The 19,061-nt window shown below is 41.5% G+C and overlaps 1 protein-coding gene across 4 annotated transcripts; it reads left to right on the top strand.

The window, feature by feature from the left end:
* Positions 1-1,682: 1,682 nt before the first annotated feature.
* Positions 1,683-19,061, top strand: FBXO30 (F-box protein 30). Of its 4 annotated transcripts, none has more exons than XM_064413626.1 (4): positions 1,683-1,867; positions 6,364-6,468; positions 13,164-15,252; positions 16,153-19,061. In XM_064413626.1, the coding sequence occupies exons 3-4, from the start codon at positions 13,180-13,182 to the stop codon at positions 16,354-16,356; spliced, it is 2,277 nt and encodes a 758-aa protein (XP_064269696.1). In that variant the 5' UTR covers positions 1,683-1,867; positions 6,364-6,468; positions 13,164-13,179; the 3' UTR covers positions 16,357-19,061. The 4 variants fall into 4 exon arrangements, with proteins under 4 accessions (XP_064269696.1, XP_064269697.1, XP_064269698.1 ...); XM_064413625.1 differs by lacking the exon at positions 1,683-1,867 and adding an exon at positions 2,192-2,328; XM_064413627.1 differs by lacking the exon at positions 6,364-6,468.

Below are 19,061 nucleotides of genomic sequence, written 5' to 3'. Positions count from 1 at the left end.
CTGTCGTAGAAGCTCAGCTCCGGCACAGAGCCAGCCAGCCACAAAAGCCCTGCAAGAGCCGTGTAAGGAGCAGCTCAGCCAGCCAGCGAGCACACTGCGCTGTGCCGAGAGCCAGCAGCGCAGCAACCTCACCTGCCCCACAGCAGGCATTGCCAGGAACAGGCAGCTGTGGAAACCAGTGACTGTCTGCATGGATTCTGCCCAGCAATTTATACAATTGTCTGATGAGCAGATGAAACGATTCTGCTTGGCTTCTCTGAGTCATGATGCCAATCCCTACCATCTTCTGGAGCTCACTTGACTAGATTAATATATACAGATCCTATAATCAAACCTATGAGGGGAAAAAGGGCCTGTCCTCAGGATCAAGGAAGATCAAGGCTGTCATATAAGGGTGGGGCAATCCTGAGAGTGCTTATTATAGGAAGTGTTGGCAATGATGCCTCAATATTAAGGTCATCTTACATTTTGTCTTACACAGCTAACATGGAAATGATTTCTTATTGAAATGAGCCTTGCCTTCACGCTCTCTAAGAGTAAGAAAAAGTAAAACTCCTCTAAGATGATAAATGTCAAACTTGAAAGAGTCACATTTTTACTTACTCCCCACACCTGGGTTAGGTGCTGAGAGGTTGAGAGGATCTATTTGGCCAGCTCTTAAACAGGTATAACCTCTCTCCACCAAAAATTCAGAGCAATGGCAGGGAAATAAGGTCTTCAAAAGCTGGGTGCAGACCAATAAGGTTTTTCTGGAAGTTTATAGAAAAAATAATTTTTTCTTGTCAATTAATCATCCAAGTTAAACAGTTCCCCCTGCCCCTCAGGACTCATAAGACACACTGTAGCCCCTTAAAACATGGCATGCATGTGAAGAGTAAGAATCCCTACAGGGGTAACACGCTGTATAATTCCTACCTAGCTACAGCCTCTTAAAGGGCTGTCTTGCACAGGCTAAAGGGTAGAACCTGCAAAGGAAGGTTCAGCAACCAGCCCCTGTGGGTGCATGGCCACGCTTCTGGGAATAAGTTCTGGACCGTAAGTCTAACACACTCCAGGAAAAGTGTAGAGAACCACTGCCACTAACACCAAAAGGCGTACTGCGGGGTCACTGACGGCTGGCAGGAAAGGTTTTGTTAGGTGACAGCTTTAGCAAGGACCAGTGCCTGCAGAGGCCCCGAAAAATTGACTTTGGATACAGGATGGATTGTGTGGGTGATCCAAGGCTGGTGATCCGGCCCCAGGCCCGCGCCACCGCCTGCACAGAGGGCTGGGGAGAGCTGCCGGAGCAGCGACACCGCGGACTGGGGCAGGGGCAGGGGCAGGGGCAGGGACTGGGACTGGGGCAGGGGCAGGGACAGGGACAGGGACAGGGACTGGGACTGGGACTGGGACTGGGACTGGGACTGGGGCAGGGGCAGGGCCGGGCCCAGCCCTGAGGCAGCAGCTCATGCCGCCGCGGCCGCCTCTGCGCACGCGCGCGGGGATGAACGGGCAGGGGCGGGGAGCGCGCGCGCGACATCCGGGCACCCCGCCCCCTCCGCCGAGGGGCAACGGGGCCGCGCCGGCGCGCGCGCGCTCCCGGGCCTCGGCCCCGCCCCCCGGCGGCTCCGCCCCGCCCCGCGCGCTCGCTGGCCCTGTCCCTGGCACGCGCGCGCGCGCGGCCGGCGGGGGCGCGGCCGGAGCGGGGCCGCGCCGGGAGCCCCGCGGGCGGCGAGGCCGGGCCGGGAGAGGCGGAGCGAAGCGAGAAGAAGAGAGGAGAAGAGAAGCGGACCGAGTGCGGCGGCGGCCGGAGCCCGGCCGGGGGAAAGAGCGAGGCGCAGTGCAGGCTCCCGCGCCTGCTCGCCTGCCTGCGGAGCGACGGGGACGGGTGAGCCGCCGCCGCTGCTGTCCGCGAGTGCCGGAGAGCCGGGCCCTGCGTCCCGCCCGCGGCCGCGCCCGCTGCCCGGCAGCCGGGCGGTAAACAAATGGCGGCCCGGCGGGGGCCCGAGCGCCCGGGGGCGCCTCCCCGCCGCCAGCCGTGACGGGTCGCCGTTGGAAGAGGCCGCGAGGGGCTCGGTGTGCGGCTCCGGCTCCTCGCCAGCCCCGTGCCCCGCGGGGCCCCGAGCGCCGGCTGTGTGCGGCCGCGCCGGGCCGGGCAGGGCGGCCGCTGCCGCCGGGCCCGCGGGTGGCGGCGGGCCGAGCTGTGCCGCGGCCGCTTCCTCTGACCCCGCCGTGCTGTCGGGGTGTCGCGATTGCACGTGGGAAGGGCGCGGGGCCGGGGTCTGCCTGGGGCTGTGGAGAACGCAGTCGCCTTTCTGCGTGAAAGGAGGGAGAGCAAATAGTCCAGAGGTATTGCTGAAATCCTTCTCTAATCCCCCGTGTTTGTGTTATTTCGAGTAGATGTGCTCAGCCCGTGCGAGAGGTGGTGTTTTCTCTCTTCTCTCGGTCCCTTTTTTAATAGCAGTTTTTTGACGTGCGGTGGAGCCTTTGTTTCCCTCCTTTCTGAAGGTAACGAGGGTTGTGTGGCTGTACCCCTGTAACCCCACGGCTCGGCAGTCAGGGGCGTGCAGGGAGGTGACAGCAGTTTGTTGAACGGCTCGCGTCTTGGGACAGTTGTGTGGCCTCACTTCCAAAAGTTCTAGCGTCGCTGTTGTTCGCAGCAGGTCTTCCAAATTCTTAAGGGAAATAACCCGTGGGCTGGAGAGGTGGCTTTCTTTTGTTCTGTAAAGCTCTACTCGGATTTGGCTGAGGAGCTTTTCATAATCCTCGTTTCCCTTTCGCTGATTGTGTTGTTAATAATGCCAGAGAAGTGTTTGTTAGCATACTAGTCCAAACCCAGTGCCCCTGAAGTAACAGCCTCACTTTGCTTGTGCTAGCACTTAAGGCAAGATACCGCCTCTGCTTTCTGTAGAATTGGTGTGGAGTACTTGATGGTTAAGTCCTGTACCTGGAAACCTGCTGCCTTCTTCTTCACGATGATGTGATACATCTTAACTTGTGCTGTGATTTGGGGGCTTAAGGTGCATGCATGCGGTTTGAGGAGGATCTCAGTTATCTGTGGCCTTCCTCCCTGCACCCTTCTCCCAGAAGTACAGAAAATATTAGAAGACCTTTGTTGGTAAGCAAGTCGAGAACCTGGAGTACTGAAGTGCACTGGCAGCTTTACTTTGTCTTCTACTCTGTATGCATGTAAATATCTATGTGGAATTTCTCCCTAGTGGTCAAGTTTCGTCGAGAGAAGAAATAGATTAGAGAGTGAATTGGGATTGTATTGCAAGATGAGACTTTTTGTGGGATCTCTTCTCTCATTTGCTTCCAAAGTTAGAAGGTGTTAGAGAACAGGAGAATCCAGGCAGGATGGGCAAAAGTGATGCAAAAGCAGTGGTTTTACTCTGCTGCCTGTATATTCTTTCTTTTGCAGTAAAGAAAGTGCATCTTCTGCATTTACTCAATTAACTTCTTAAATTCGGGTTATATTTCCCTTGCCTCCTACTTCAAAGTTAAAAGTCTAATGGGCAAAATAAGTGCTATGTTCAACAAGCAATGTCTGGCTGGAAAGCTTCTGGACAAGATTTCTGCTTGCTTTTGTACAGCCAGGTTTTTAGGTCATAAGGAGTGTCTACAGCAGAGGGTGTAGTCTACAACTTGGTGAAGAAGAAAGCATATGGTTATTAGTCTTCAAATGAGTTCCTGTGGTGCTGCAGATTTCAGCTGTGTAAGAAACCCCTGTTTTGCCTTCAGTCCAATTGAGCTAAAAGGAGCAAAATTTCCCTCATATCGATAGACCTATTTCTTTGGTGGGCTCTGTCTAAAAGGAGGCAAATGCTGTTTGCCTCTGGCAATGAGATCTAGTAGAATAAAGATGGGAGCAGGGAATCATGTATAGTCATCATTGTACTGGTGACAATTTCCCTTCAGTTTCCTTATCTGCATAATGAGAATAAAGATAATGTATCTTTTGGTGAGATGGTTACATTGTGTAAGGGGTGGTAAGTATTCCTGGACAGACCAGGAAGAAACAAATATTTACATTATTGATGGTTACAGAGAAATCTGTGTAAGCTGTCCGAAGTGTCAGGGCACTGTCTAATCTCAATAATGAATGAAGGAGAAAGACTGAAAAGTCTTGTAATATAAACTGGTCTGAAACAGGCCAAGAGAGTTAAAATGCCAGGGGAGCTCTAGACTCTGACTTACTTTGCAAGTTTTTAATAGTTTCTGATGTGACACTTGGTGTCTTATTATAATCTTTTAGTAATCTTTTGGTTCTGTTTGAAGCTTCAGGACCCTGCAAACCCCTACAGTCAATACAACATCCACTTGAGTAGATCGTGCTCTTTCTTACCAAATGTCCAACATTGGTCTGAGCTCTTAATGTGAGATCACGATCAAAAAATTATAGGTCTAAACTTAAGACTTGAGAATGAGAGGCATGGTGAGGTAAGTTTTTGAGTGGTGTAGTTACAGCTGTTCTTGTAAAACTTTAGGTAGTGGTTCAGGCTGAGTGTGATACCTGGTTCAGACTGCTGCAGAGGTGCTGGAAGGTGGGTGGTGTTTTGTTGAAGTTCAGGCTCTTATTTGTCTATTTAGAAACTTCTCTAGTACAAACTGTAAATTTCCAAAAGTCCTGCTTGACAGAGAAATTTGTTGTTGTGATAGATTCATTGCAAACAGGATCTTTATAGGAGTGTGCTTTATTGGCAAAGCTTTAATGCTCTTACAAAACCTTGTTTTGTCTGAGTCACTGTTGTCACCAGATAAGGAATGTGTTTGGATAGGACCGTTCAGCTGGAGTCCTTGGGCAAAAAGAAATAGCATCAAGCCTGTTGACATTTGGAAAAGGTGGTCTAAATTATATTAGAGGTAACAAATTGATGAATAACCGTATGTCCTAAAATGCTGTACAAACTTGTAGTAAAGATGTTGGTGTTTTCCAGTTCTTCATTCATATTAGAAACATATTGAAAAAGCTAGTATAACATGCTCACTATGAGTTATATTCCCAGCTTTCTGTCAACTGTTTGGGATGGTTGAGGTTTTATTTAGATAGTAGTTTTATTTAAAACTATAATTTTTTTACTGTTTTGTTGGTCTTAAAACCAAGCAGCTTGGAAGGGGGAAAAGCCTGACAGTTGCTGCAAAAAGTGTCTTTGATTTGATAAGAAAGGGAAATACCTGAAAATAGAATAAAGTTGTTAAAACTTTGTCTTATAATATCAAATATTTTTAGTTTACTTCAAATTTTTCAAAATATTTTGAGACAAAATATTTTCTACTTCACTGTAATCTGATAAGGTATCCTTGTGGGTATGTCTGTTAATTTTTTTTTGTGTACTGTCTATTTTGCTACATATTTGTCAGGCCATTATCTACTAACAAGGGTATATTTTTAACAGAAAAAATAATATGGATAGAATATATGACGTTGCACTTCAGTGTAGGATGTTGGAGAGAAGTTGCTTTCATGGTCTATTTACTTTAAAGTTGTTTTCTCATTTTGCCATGGAACCTAGTTGAACTTGTGTAGTAAGACCTGAAACAGTATATTAATGAGATGTTTGGCCTGATTTCTGTAAGTATGCAGAGGTCAGGAATTCTTCAGCAGCAGCATGTATGAATTAAAATATTACATAAGAAGGATTTATTTTTGGCTTCTTTTGGGTGGTTAAAACTACCTACTGTAATACAGAACGCATTATTTTTTTCCAGTAGTTCTGTTTCTGGTTACTGAGAAATAGCTTATTTTCTTTCCTGCTTTTCTGGAGGATTTGTGAATTGGTCTTGGGATAAGAATATCATTGTTCCTTTGGGTATATCACCTCGATTTCACCTCTCTCAAGTTTTAGTGGTAATCCTTGGGAATGAAAGAATGGAAGAAGCATCTTGTTACAGTAAAAAGCTTTTTAATAGTAAGCAACTACTCAGTAAGTTCCCATGTATGAAGACTGAAGATGGACAAATTTTAACTAGACTAAAATGAAGTTTGTAAAAGGATCTAAATTTATTTATTTCTTTTAGTTCTCCAGCTGTTGCAATCTTTCATATAAGTTTAGGGGGTTGTTTTTTTTTTCCCTGAAGTGGTCAAAGCAGTGAATTAAGTGCAGTAGCTCAGAATAATAACTTTTAATAATCTCTTACAGCCTTAAATATAATTAGGTTACCATCCAGTGTGACTAACAGCTAGCAATAAGCTAAAATGACAGAAATTAGGTTGTACTTGGGAAGTCTATTAAAAACTTGTTTATAGTCCCATAAATCTAAAAAAAATTTCAGTGTTTGTAGCCCCAGACAGTGTAAGCACATGACCTTTTCAGGGGATTGTACATACAGAAAGTAATGTCTACACCTGAAGTGAAACCTTACTTCTGATCTCATTTCTTGCAGAATCTGCAGCAATCGAGGAGTCACACTGTGTTCAAGTTCAGAAGTGCTTTACACATGAAATCTACTGGCTCTCTAGCTGATTCTGCCCAGTCACCACCTCAACAGGTAGAGTGCTTTTGTGCCTGAGCCATGCAGCAAGTGTAGCTGTTCCTCGTGCTGTTGTCCTGTGTCCGTGTGTGCCCAAAGGCACATTGAGGTCTTTGGGTTTCTTCTCTTGGAAATCTGTCAAAGAAGCAAGAATGCATGGCAGATCTGTCACAAAAGTACTCTAAAGAAAAGCCTAGTAGTTTTGCTTATGATTTTTAGCACTCTTAACTGAGTTTAAAAAGGTTAAAAGAAAGTGTGCTGTCATTTCATCAGAGCTTCTGTTCTAAAATGTAACAAAGCCAGGCAGGTAGGGCATCAGGGGAGGGTCCACTTCAGTCCAAGCAGTGTTTTGCTTTGGCTCTTTTCCCCTTGAATTCTACTTTTTTTTTTTTTTCTGGCCGCAATGATTTGGGAGGAAATAATTGCACTGTATTCTGTGAATTGTAGGAAGATGGTTTGCCACTAGGAAGAAAGGATATTTGGGAAAGCCTTCTTTATAAGGTTGGCATAAAAAAGGTTGCAATTCCCTATAATTCTAGTGTTCACTATTTCTGCTATAGTTAGAGATTTCTCTTTTTCTCTTTTTCTGGTGTGGTTTGTTTGTGAGGTGGATAGGTAACTTTGATTTATGCTTAAGAAAGCAGCTAGTATATAGTCCTTCAATGCTAGACCACTGATTAAACTAGAATCTTTCCAGAAGTGTGTGTTCCCCTGAGGTTTTTTTTTCCTTCCAGTAAAAAGCCATGTTTTAGTGTAAACCTTTTCTGCCTCTTTTGTGAAATACATAATAATAGCTGGAGACTACAATGGTAATGGTTGAAGTAGCGTCCTGCTTACATAGTAGTTTGGGCTTTAGTAATAGGAGCTCTTTTCATGTTTTCAGTGATTAACAATAAATTAATGTAAACTTGTTCTACTATATTCAGTATGTGCAGTCACTACCAGCCAGGGAAGATGCTCTCATCTTTGTTGTGGATGAATTTATGTTTGAGAATGCAGTGAACACTCATCCATCCAACTGTTTTGAATGTAGTTTTAGCTTCCCTGGTCTACCTTGTTGTGACAGAAATCAGGGTTGTCCTGATGAACGTAGGGGTAGGGGGTGGTAATTAGTATCGTGTAAGGTTGAGAAATTAAATTTGGCATCTGAGAGAGAAGCTCCTAACAGAAACCTGGGAAGAAGGTGGAAGATATACAGCTGTCTCTTCTGATGCCTTGGACTGGCTACCTTGAACAGAGGCTCAACAGAGTTAAAGTGAGCATTTATTAAAGGCCTTTAACAGGTACACCTTGGGCAGGGCAGGAGCCTCGCAGAGGCTATATTCAGGATGGATGATGGTCATGAGTTTTTTGGGCAGATACAAGTTTAGTCTATTTGCATATCGGGTTAATTGTCCAATTACAGCTTCAGGTAATGAAGTCACACTCCCCTAGTTTGCTCCCCCCCAATTTACTTTTGTCTATACTTTTCAGGCCTGAGGCTGTGATGATGACCTTGGTTCTCAGGCCTGGAAGGATTGTTTTGTCTGGCCAAACTGTGACGAGGACTAACTAACTCTGTATGGAGTTCAGAGTTATAGACTAATGCAGTACAGGATCTGAAAACTATAAAAGCTAAAACTTACGGCATCGCTTCTGCAGTGTCCAAAACAGAAGGGAATTTTTTAGTATGGAAGTTTTGAAAATTTTTTGCATGTATTTGCTTGTGGGTGGATTTAGATGCTCCTGGGAGTTTAAACCTGTAATACAGCTTGTGTGTGTCTAGTCTTCTACTTCCTTGAAGCAGTAACTTAAGAACCTGTTGGTCTCTTCAGTTGAATTTGATAGAAGAGTCTTAAAGGTAGTTGAACTTCATAGATTTGATGAAAAATAGGGGGCTGTGTAATGGAGAGCTCCAATGGCAGTAATGGTTGCTGGGATTTCCTGTCTTATTGGCTCCAAAGTATTCATATAGGAGAGAGTGAGCAAGCAGGCTTTGGGTTTGATAATACTAAGTACAGATTTTGTGACATAGAAGAAAGTGAGAGCTCACACTTGCAGCTGAAGCATTGTGTGTATCTGAAACCCTTATTATGCTATTTTAATGTTTGTGTTACAACAGCAACTGGAAATCACGTGGCTGTAGCAGCTGGAATTTTAATCCTTTTAATTATGACAGATTTTCAAAGCATGTTCTGGCTGATTTAGTCAGCTGACTGTATAGTATGTACAATAACATCAAGTGATGGCACAAATTCTGAGAGCAGTGGTCACCTCACTGGAACGGGATGTATTTTTAGGTTTCTCTGCTAGTAACAGTCAAGTGTATGTACTTCAGCACCCTGAACTGGAGGAACTGAAGCTGGTTGCTGACACTACACTATCAGAAAAGGACAGCTGTTCATTCCTGCTGTAGTCATTGATCTGACACTGTCTTCTGACCATATTGTGACAAGGAACACAGTGGGATATAAACTCTGTAAATATTATTGGTGTTCCAACAACAGGTATTTTTCTTTATGTCAGCAATGACATTCTTTGTTAGCCCTTTCAGTTTGCTGCATTAGAGGAAATAAAAACACTTCTTACCTCCAGCGAGAATTTTATCTCCCCTTTACCGAACAGGTTTTTTCTTTACAAAGCAATATTTGGGAAGAGGGTGGTTCTTGTTCTCAGTATAGTACTAATGATATATTGGTCGTGGTTCTTTAATGGGAAATTATTCATATGTGAATGCTCTTAATCTATGAATGAAAGAGGTGCTAAGTTCTGTGATTTACAAAGTTGGCTTACAAAATAGAATGAGTCATGGCCATTTGCTGATTAATCAGTGTGCTAATTCTTGAGGTCTTATCTATTTATTTTACCAGTTTTATAGGGTCATTTGTTTTTTTGGTGGTTTTTTTGGTTTTGTTTTTTTTTGGTTTTTTTTTTTTTTTTTTTTTTTTTTTTTTGTCTGTGGACCTAATTGCAATTTAAGAATGGAATTATACCAGAAGCAGAAAGTAGTTCAAGCAGTTCAGGAATTCATGACTGCCCAAAACAGCTTTTGAGTTTGAAGCTCAAACATTAAAATTAAAAATGCATAAAAGGATATTTAATGTATTTAAAGGGACTTTGTAGTAACTCATAAATAAAATGCAACATTCTGACAAAATTGAAGTTTTGCAGTAGTTAAGCGGAATGCAGAATTTTAGTAAATGTTCTGCTACTTCATCTATTTCATTTACTGATGTCTGAAGATATTTTAAATTTTATGTTTAGGAAATGAGCCAAAGGATTTGAATTTTAAGATAAGTGGCAATTAATATCAAGCTTCTAGGTGACCAGTAAAATTCTTGTTGGTAGAAACTGAGAGAATAAGTTACTTCATCTAATTAATCGACTTTGTGCATAACTGTTTCTTGATAAAACAACCTGAAGCATCTGTAATAGAACAAATTAGCATCTAGCTATTGATAGGGCTTGGGATTTTAGTGTCAGCTTTGGCTTTCATACACTGTCTGTTAGTGATACTCGATGTTTTCACTAGATATTGTTTCCTTCTTACTTTGAAAGGTAATTTGCTTATATGAAATAATCAAGTTTTGATGAATATTAGCTTATGACTGAAAGGAGTTCAGGAGCCTGAGAAAAGTCAGTATCATTGTGCAACTCAAGTTTCACAATCTGACTTGTAAAGACCAAGATAGTGTGCTGGGGAGGAGGATGTTTTACTGTCTTAATAGAATGTTCTGTGTAAGCTCAGGCTATTTAAAGATACTATTTAATGATGGTTGACTAATTTAGGGTATGTCTCCAGAAACGGTGCAGGCAAACACGAGCTCGGTGTGACTGTGTTCTGAGCTGCTGCATGTGGGCCAGTTTTGGCCTAGAAGCAGTAGAATAGTGCTGGCTTGGCAGTGTGTGCCATTTATCCAATATAATTGACATATGTCCCCCTTCTGGGTTGAGTGAAGGTGGCTGATTCACCTTGCCCAAAATCTGTACAATTTTGGCCCAAATTGCTGTCATGTGACACATCTTGACATGATCTGATGGTGCTGATGTGAAATTCCCACTGAAGTGCAAGTGTCACAGTCGGTATGGAATGGCTGCAGACAGCCATGAGGGTCTGGAAAGGACGTGTGTCTGCAGCCACTCCACACGCCGGGTTGTGCCCAGCATGGAGCCATGCGGCAGCAGCCCCCGGGGCAGCCCAGTCCTGCCCCTGGCTGCTGTCAGACTGTACCCAGCTTTTCCACCCGTGGGAAAGGGCATTGGCAGCTCATGACATGAGTGCTCTCTCTTCACCTGGGGTGCTGTCAAGTGGGTGGTGAAGCTGCTCGATACGGTGAGAGCATGCATGAACCCCACAGTGAGGCAGAGGCCATCCCGGGTACCCTCATGGGCAGGTGAGACCTGTGCAGCTGAGCCCAGTTAGCAGCACACTGTCCCATGTTAAGAGAGTCATAGGTACTCCTGCCCTGAGCACAGACATGTGCTCTCCCAGTGACTCACTTCCGGCCAGCTCGAAGTGAGCAGGCTGTTGCTTTATGGGAGCAGGACTCTGTTTAGATAGATGAAGTAGGGGCTGGGCTCTCTAAAGACGCTGGCATTATACACTAGCAATTGTCTTTTTCAGTACTGTTTCCATTTTGTCTTATTCACTTTAAAATGCACACATAACCTCAGAGCTTCCTTTTGATCTCTGTTCACCTGTTGACTTGAGGAGGAGTAGCTTGGTTTCAGTATTGATGGAAATTTCTGAGATTTTCTTTGGTCTAGCAGCAGGCCACGGTATTTGGCAAGAATTACTCAGAGAGGGCTTTGCTGGAAGAACTAAAATTATCTTCAGAGAAGTCAAATAATTTTTTCATTCTTTATTGAACATGTTTAATCTCTTTGTAGTAGATGCTATCTGATTTAATTTGCAAGTCAAAGGAAGGTTGTGTGCCAGAGATGTTTGCAAAAATGTTGAACAAGTCAGTCACTGAGTCCAGCGACTGATACGCTTGACAGTTTATTTGAAACTTACTGTTACTCAGTATATAAATGCTAAGGTATGGCGGGGGAAATTCAGCTGTGTTTTGCCTGCTAAGTGTAGCACATATGCTTTTTTGTTAAAAGTGTTCAGGAGAGTGGGTGGCTAAAATATTTAAGTTATCCAAATTACGAAGCATGGGGGGATGAGGACTGATTGCTGCTTAAAGTTGGCATGAATTTCAAAGCATTATAAAAGAATACAAGTGAGTGAGGTGTCACATATATTTCTGTTTAAATGCTTTAGATTATTTAAAGTGGAGTGTCTAAAAGGCGCTTTTGTTTCCTTTTGCCTTCAGTTTTAAGAGAAGCAGTTCTCTTTTTATAGTTTAGAGTAATTTTAATTTAAGAAGGTTTAATGCATTAAACCTGAAGTGTTTAGTCTAAAGACAATGCATGAGAGCACTTGTTAGCAGAATAAGGAACCATTTTTATTAACCTAAATTATTTGGACATTTTATTTCTCAAGAAAATTGCTAGAGGGAGAGAAGTAAGGAGAAGATGGAATGAGCAAGGTATTTTTGAAACAGTATTTTTGAGATTTGGCTCTGTACAAGCCATTCACTGATACCTCTGAACTTTAATCCCTGCTGATATCACTTCTAAGAGGGAGTTTGTAAGTTTGTAAGAGCATAGGGGAGATCTTGGTAACTTGTGTGGGTCTACACTCCAGCTGGTGAGCTGTTCCAGACTTTCTCAAAGTATGACACAAAGAGACAAAGTTTGCTCTTCTTTGTTTTCTTTGGTTTTTGTTTATTTTTCCACAAGAAAGAATTGAATTTTTTGTTGGTGTCAATGTGTTGTAGATTGCACCATGGATGTATATGTATTTTGATTTTTATTGCTGTTTGGCCTTGTTATGCAGAGTTGTTGATATCCTCACACTTTGAATTGCTGGTATTGTGATCAGGGCGGCCATGGGATGCATTAAAAAATTGCCTTTTGTGGGTTGAAGTGGACGTATAGATAGGACCATGTAGGCAACTGAAGTTTTGCGTAAATGTTTGCAGTGAAATAAAAGGACTTATTTAATATGTAGTGTAATTATGTAGTATTATTTGCTACTCTTGTACAACAACTGCTGTGGAAAATAAAGGGAGGGGGCTATAGGCTTTAGATGATGAAAAAGAAGTTGTTGTAAAGGACTGCAGTCTGTCAGAAACAGGGAGTGGGGAGAGAATGGGACATGGCATAGAATTGAGATCCTCGCTGAAAGCTGCAGTTTGCCTTAAACAGAACTACAAGAAGAGGGTGCCAGCAGCTTAGGTGGTAACAGGCACCCTGGGGAACAGGTTGCCTCTGTTTAACTTTGAGAATTTGACATGAGGATGAATCTGGTTTGCTTTATTTTGTCTCTGTACTCTGTGCAATTGTATAGTTTATAATTGTTGGCTGCATAGTCAAAGATCATTTTTTGTTTTTTATGGAATGATCTTTTTGCAATGAGCAGGGAAAAGGGGCTATTCCACAGTGAAGGATTATACAACATTTTTACTGAAGTTGCATATGTTAGACCTGGGCTCTGATGCAAATGTGTATTTTTTTAATTTTCAGCTTAACTTTTAAGCACCAGTTCTTTGAAATAAGATGTTACATACATGTTTTCTTAAAATGTCTGCTGATCAAGCATGCAAAACTGCAAATAGTAGCTAGTAAATATTAACAATATTGAGTTAATATTCTATGCTGTTGTCTCTTTTCTCTTTACTCAGAATTGGATTTACAGTCATGGAGGAACATCAGCAACACTTACACTGTGTGAACTGTGTCAGCCGTCGTTGTATGACCAGACCAGAGCCGGGCATTTCCTGTGATTTGATTGGCTGCCCCTTAGTTTGTGGAGCAGTTTTTCACTCATGTAAAGCTGAGGAACATCGCATGCTATGTCCACTTGAAAGAGTGCCTTGTTTGAATAGTGGCTTTGGATGTCCCTTCATAGTAGCCCGAAATAAAATTGCTGATCATCTAGAAGTTTGTCCTGCAAGCGTGGTATGTTGTACCATGGAGTGGAATAGATGGCCAGTCAGTTATGCTGACCGAAAATCCTACGAAAACCTGAGTAAAGATGTTGATGAAGTGGAGCAGCTAGATATGGCTTTGGCTCTTCAAGACCAGCGCATGTTATTAGAATCACTTAAAGTAGCAACTATGATGTCAAAAGCAGGTGATCAAATACCAGAATCCAGAGAGCAAACCTCTGTCAAACCAAGTGCCCCTGATACAGTGCATACCAACGGTTTGATGCCTGTAGATGAAGAGTCCTATGGTGCACTTTATCAAGCTACTGTAGAAACCACGAGGAGTTTAGCTGCTGCTCTGGATATCCTGAACACAGCTACAAGGGACATTGGTATGTTAAGTTCAAACCTCTGCATTTCACCACATGAAATGAAAGAAGATCCCAAGATTAAAGAACAAGCTTCTAGTGGCGTTATTCAGGATAAAAAGTCTGACTCTGAAAATCCGGATGAAGATAATGTAGGAGCAGTTGGGGGAATTAACTTTGATAGCCTGAGTCAAAATTCACAAATGGAGCAAAATGGTTCTTGTGATATTTGTTATGATGTAGTGCAAAACCATGACTTAAATTTAAACCCTAGTAACTCCTCACTTTTGTGTAATGGCTTTCATGTAGAAAATGAATGTTCAAAGGTGTTGGACCACACTGAAGATCTTGGTGTATCTAATTCAAAACCATCCAGTGTAGCAAATGGTGAATGTACTGCATCTCATGATGATGAAGCATTACAGTCTTGCAGCTCCTGCCCTGTAACAGCACAAGTTGAAGTAATACCAGCTGATCACTTAGTTAATGGCAATGCTAATAATGTACTGCTTCCCCATAATGCTAATGAAGAAGAAATGTTGGAGAGACAAGTAGAGCAAGAAAGATTGAGAAACATAGATGCATTTTCACTTTTACGGCATCGATCGTACAGATTCCTTGTTAACCATTATTGGTCGACACCAAAAGAAGACAAAGCTGTTGATACATCAGATTTGGAGATAACAGAAGATCCTATGGGTCTTCAGGGAATTGATCTAATCACTGCAGCTCTGTTGTTTTGCCTAGGAGATTCTCCCGGAGGTAGGGGGATATCAGAAAGTCGTGCTGTCGATGTGTATCACGTTGACTTTGGGACCCAGACGTTTTCTCTCCCATCTGCTATATTGGCCACAAATACAATGGTGGGGGAAATAGCTTCAGCTTCCGCATGTGATCATGCCAACCCACAGCTCTCAAATCCAAGTCCATTCCAGACCCTTGGATTGGATTTGGTATTGGAATATGTGGCTAGATACCAAACCAAACAGCGTTCAATGTTTACATTTGTTTGTGGACAGTTGTTTAGAAGGAATGAATTTTCGTCGCATTTTAAGAATGTGCATGGAGACATTCATGCTGGCCTTAATGGCTGGATGGAGCAGAGGTGTCCTTTAGCATATTATGGGTGCACATATTCTCAACGAAGGTTTTGCCCTTCAACACAAGGGGCAAAAATTATTCATGACCGCCACTTACGGTCATTTGGAGTTCAGCCTTGTATATCCACAGTATTAGTAGAACCAGCAAAAAGCTGCTTAATTGGACTACACAATGACCATCTGAGTAGTCTGCCTTTTGAGGTGCTGCAGCACATTGCTAGTTTTCTAGATGGCTTTAGCTTATGCCAGCTTTCAAGAGTGTCACGTTTAATGAGAGATGTGTGTGGAAGCTTGCTTCAAGCACGTGGAATGGTGATACTGCTTTGGGAGAAGAGAAAGTGCCCAGAAGGAAGTTCTTGGCAGGTAAAAGAAAAGGTAAGTTTTTTTTGGTTTTTTTTTTTGTTTGTTTTTTTTTTGTTTTTTTTTTGTTTTTTTGGTTTTTTTTTGTTTGTTTGTTTGAAGGTGAAAGTATTCTATTGGTCCTGTTTCTGGTTTTTCTCTTAATATTATGTCTGTTACTACTGGATTTTGGTGTAATAACTTTTCAAGAAAGAGATTGAGACAACCTGCAGCAATTTTCACTTTTTCTATGCAACAGTCTTTTTCACACTTCAAGAAATAGAAGTAGAGTCTGTATAGCTTTTGCTGTATGTAAGTAAATTAGCTTGTGTTTTTTCCAATATTTTAAAATGTTAAAAGATTATTTGATGATTTGCTTTAAGATCAATATTCCATAGAAGTGGGAAAGCTGCCTACAAAGTTTGCTTTTCTTGCCTGTGTAGTGTTTACAGCAATTTTTATTTTCAAGTCTGTTGAGATCATATCTATTGCCTTGGTACTGAATGCCTTAAATACTGAAATAATGTATAACCTTTGGACCTTTGGATGACCTTTGTGTAATGCAGTTTTTACCATTCTCCCCAACCCAAACTGCAAAATATTTGCAGCACTCATTTGGAGCTGCACAAATTGATAAGAAACAAACTGTTGTGGCTGGTCTTAAAATACCTTATAATTTAACTTCCGATTGTATCTATTTTGTGGACACAAAAAATATTGCCTTTATTTTTCCAAGTGTTCAGAGTTGTCTTGGAGTCTGAATCAGCCTAATAGGTTCTAATACTAAGTTCTGTATAGTGTATTTTTGTCATGTTGATTTTTAGTATGAGTTATTGGCAACATTATCTGAAAGTTCTGTAGCACAAGCGTGTGATTTCCTGCTCTGAGCTCAGGTGTCTTGAAGCACTGTGAGCCTAAGTGCAGCTTGTTTCCTAGGTTTGGCGCTTCAGTACAGCCTTTTGTACTGTGAACGAGTGGAAGTTTGCTGACATCGTGAGCATGGCTGACCACCTGAAGAAGTGTAGCTACAACGCTGTGGAGAGAAGAGAGGAGGCTGTGCCGCTGCCGTGCATGTGTGTGACGCGAGAGCTCACCAAGGAGGGACGGTCACTGCGCTCTGTTTTGAAGCCAGTACTTTAAGTGCTGCACCACTCCAATTGCACATACACTCAAGCACCTGATGTAACCTCGGTAATATTACGAGACACTTTATTAATGTACTAAAGATACTTTCTAGCTAAATCTACTCTGTCACTGTGTATATAAGGTTTGAAGTGACATTTATTTTTTATAGTACTGTTTAGCTGGAAAGCAATGAAAGTTGCCTTAATGTTTGAAAAATTCGGAACTTGCTGGACAGGGTAGTTTTATCTAACTTATGTAATTTAAGAACAAAATCCTAAGGTGTGTTTTCTGATTCACTGGTGCCCATGTAGCTGTTGACTGATAACATTTCAAAAATGGCCTCTAAATGGTATCCACATTTGGATAGGAAACACTGAATTGTAGTGAGAGAGAAGTCCTGTCCAAATCCTGTACCTTCTATGGTTTTTTTTTTAAACAAATTATAATCCAAATATTTGAAAGATAAGGAAGAATTCAAAACTTTATAATAGATGTCTCAAACACAGCTTTTAAGCACATCTTTTCTCATTAAATCAGTGTTCTAGTGCTCTTCCTAGTTAACAGGTGATCTAGGATCAGCTTTTCTCAAAAGAAAGGTTTTTTAGGAATGGTATAAGTGAACTCAGAATTACAGCAGCTTAATTTTTAGTACAACTTTGTTTTGACATGTCACCAATTGCTATTTTTTTCTTCTGAACTCTTAACAAGTTGTTTTACTTCTGGGAGCAAAACTTTTAGAGCTAAAACCATGGAATACTATTTTTTACTCTCACACCTACAGTAATATCAATGTCAAATGTTCAGAAAATTTTTCCTTGTCCTGCAGTTGGCTGAGGGTTAAATTGCTTGAGCAGTCAGAAATTCAAAGTATGTGATGAACAGTTATGAATTTATAGTGCAGCTAATGAAAGGGCTTTACTTGTTCTGTGGTATTGTGACATGTATTGTCTCATATTCTGTTAATTTGTCTATAAAAATGCTGCTTTTCTAAGGAGCATTTTAAATTACTAGTATGTATAGCAAATGTATCATCTTCATAAGATGAGACATGATTTGTTAATTGTATAAGGCATATCAGAAATGTTATGTTAATCCACATTTGTTAAACCAATAACTCCAATTTGCTTCCAGTCTTCCATAAGAAAAGATCTTAAAAAGCATTTGTGAACAGAGAATACATGCTTTGAAAAATGGCCTGGTATAGCAAAACTTTAATAACTTGAACTGACTTTCCAACTTGTTTGTATTACTGTTGGTGTCTCTAGCCTGTTGCACTTAGCAACTGTGCCACAAAACTAAAACAGAAAGAGACCAGAGCTCGGAACAAAGAAATACAGTGTGTATTTCCATTATAGGAAAAAAAAAGAGATTAGTAAGGAGGAGATGTTTACAAAAATGGCTAAATTTATTACTTGTAATTTCTGTACCAGACACTTGTTTATGGCTAATCTGGCTGCAGTTCACAGCTTTGGTATCCGTGCATTTCCCATTCTGGATTCAGTCCAGCTAAACATTCACTGCCTTTTTTTCTATTCAGAGTGCTACAGGTGCCCAGAAAAAAAAGCCCAAAAAACAGTGCCATGAGTTGAAATTATAAGAACTCAAATAGAAGCTTTGCCTAGATCTTCAAACTGCATGTTCTCATTCCACAACTTCTCTTCTTTATTGTGTAAAGAGGAGAAAGGAGTAAACCCTCTACAGAAGTTAGCAACGTTTGCAGTAATTCTTAGCTGTTACCAGAGTTATCTGGAAAGGAGAATCTAGATTCAAGTACAGATCTGACTATACCAACTCTGTTTTAGGTAGGAATCTTACACCCCCAGCCTGGTTCTTTGAATGCGTTGAAATGCTCATTACCCACAAATTCTTCAGTACACAAGGCAGGAGACTTTCATCAGTTCTTGTCTTTCAGCTCTAATGGCTCCTTGCTGCTGCTCTTCAGTGTTTAAAAGTAGTTGTGTGACTGGAAGGATCCTGAAAGTTGAGGAGATAATGCTCGCATTTATGGCTAAATCTACTTCAAAACATCTGTCTTGGGTTACTGGTATCTTTTAGTGAGCAATGTGGTGGTTTTGGTACTCTGCATTCTTCGTAACTCCCCAGAACCCTGCTAAGTACAGTAGGCAGGCACGTGTCTTGGTGCTTATGGAAAAGAGGATGTTCAGTTAGAGGAACTGGTGTTAGAACCTCGCTTGTAGCACAGTGCAGAACTGCATTGAAAGTATCATCAGTTGTTGATCTATTAAAGTGAACTTTTAAAGTACTCTTTTTAAGAAATAACACTATTTCTCAATACATGCACTTTTTTTTTTCAAATGTAGATACAGGCTTTTTTGTTAAATTAGTTTATTTTTTATGAGAATCCAGAGCTATTAAAATATCAATGTTGTAAACAACATATCTGCCTTGTAAACTGCTCCAAATGCAGAAATACAGTATACTTAGGATAAAACTTTTTTTACACTGCTATGCAGTTTGTAAAACATCTATGGTGTATAGTCAGTCTATCAAAATGTGACCTGTTCACATTTGCCCTTGAATTTTAAAAATGTCATATCCCTTTCCTGGTACATGTTCCATACAGCATATATAGACAGCTGTTCCAGTCTTTCTTTTACTTGATACCACATTGCTACTTTGTTTAAGATGTTATGTTTTCAATCATTATGCAATATTTTTTTCAATGTCTGTTGAAATCTCAATAAAACTTTTGGAGTTTC

Source organism: Passer domesticus, chromosome 3 (assembly GCF_036417665.1).
Source record: "Passer domesticus isolate bPasDom1 chromosome 3, bPasDom1.hap1, whole genome shotgun sequence".
In the NCBI taxonomy this organism is placed as follows: Eukaryota; Metazoa; Chordata; class Aves; order Passeriformes; family Passeridae; genus Passer; species Passer domesticus.
This window is presented reverse-complemented; position numbering and strand designations above follow the sequence as displayed.

What these genes read in the sequence shown, in the direction of transcription:
- FBXO30 (XM_064413627.1), top strand. Translation starts at nt 13,180, where the DNA reads ATGGAGGAACATCAGCAACACTTACACTGTGTGAACTGTGTCAGCCGT. An exon ending in CTTGGCAGGTAAAAGAAAAG is followed by an intron (nt 15,253 to 16,152) that starts GTAAGTTTTTTT and finishes CTTGTTTCCTAG; the next exon opens with GTTTGGCGCTTCAGTACAGC.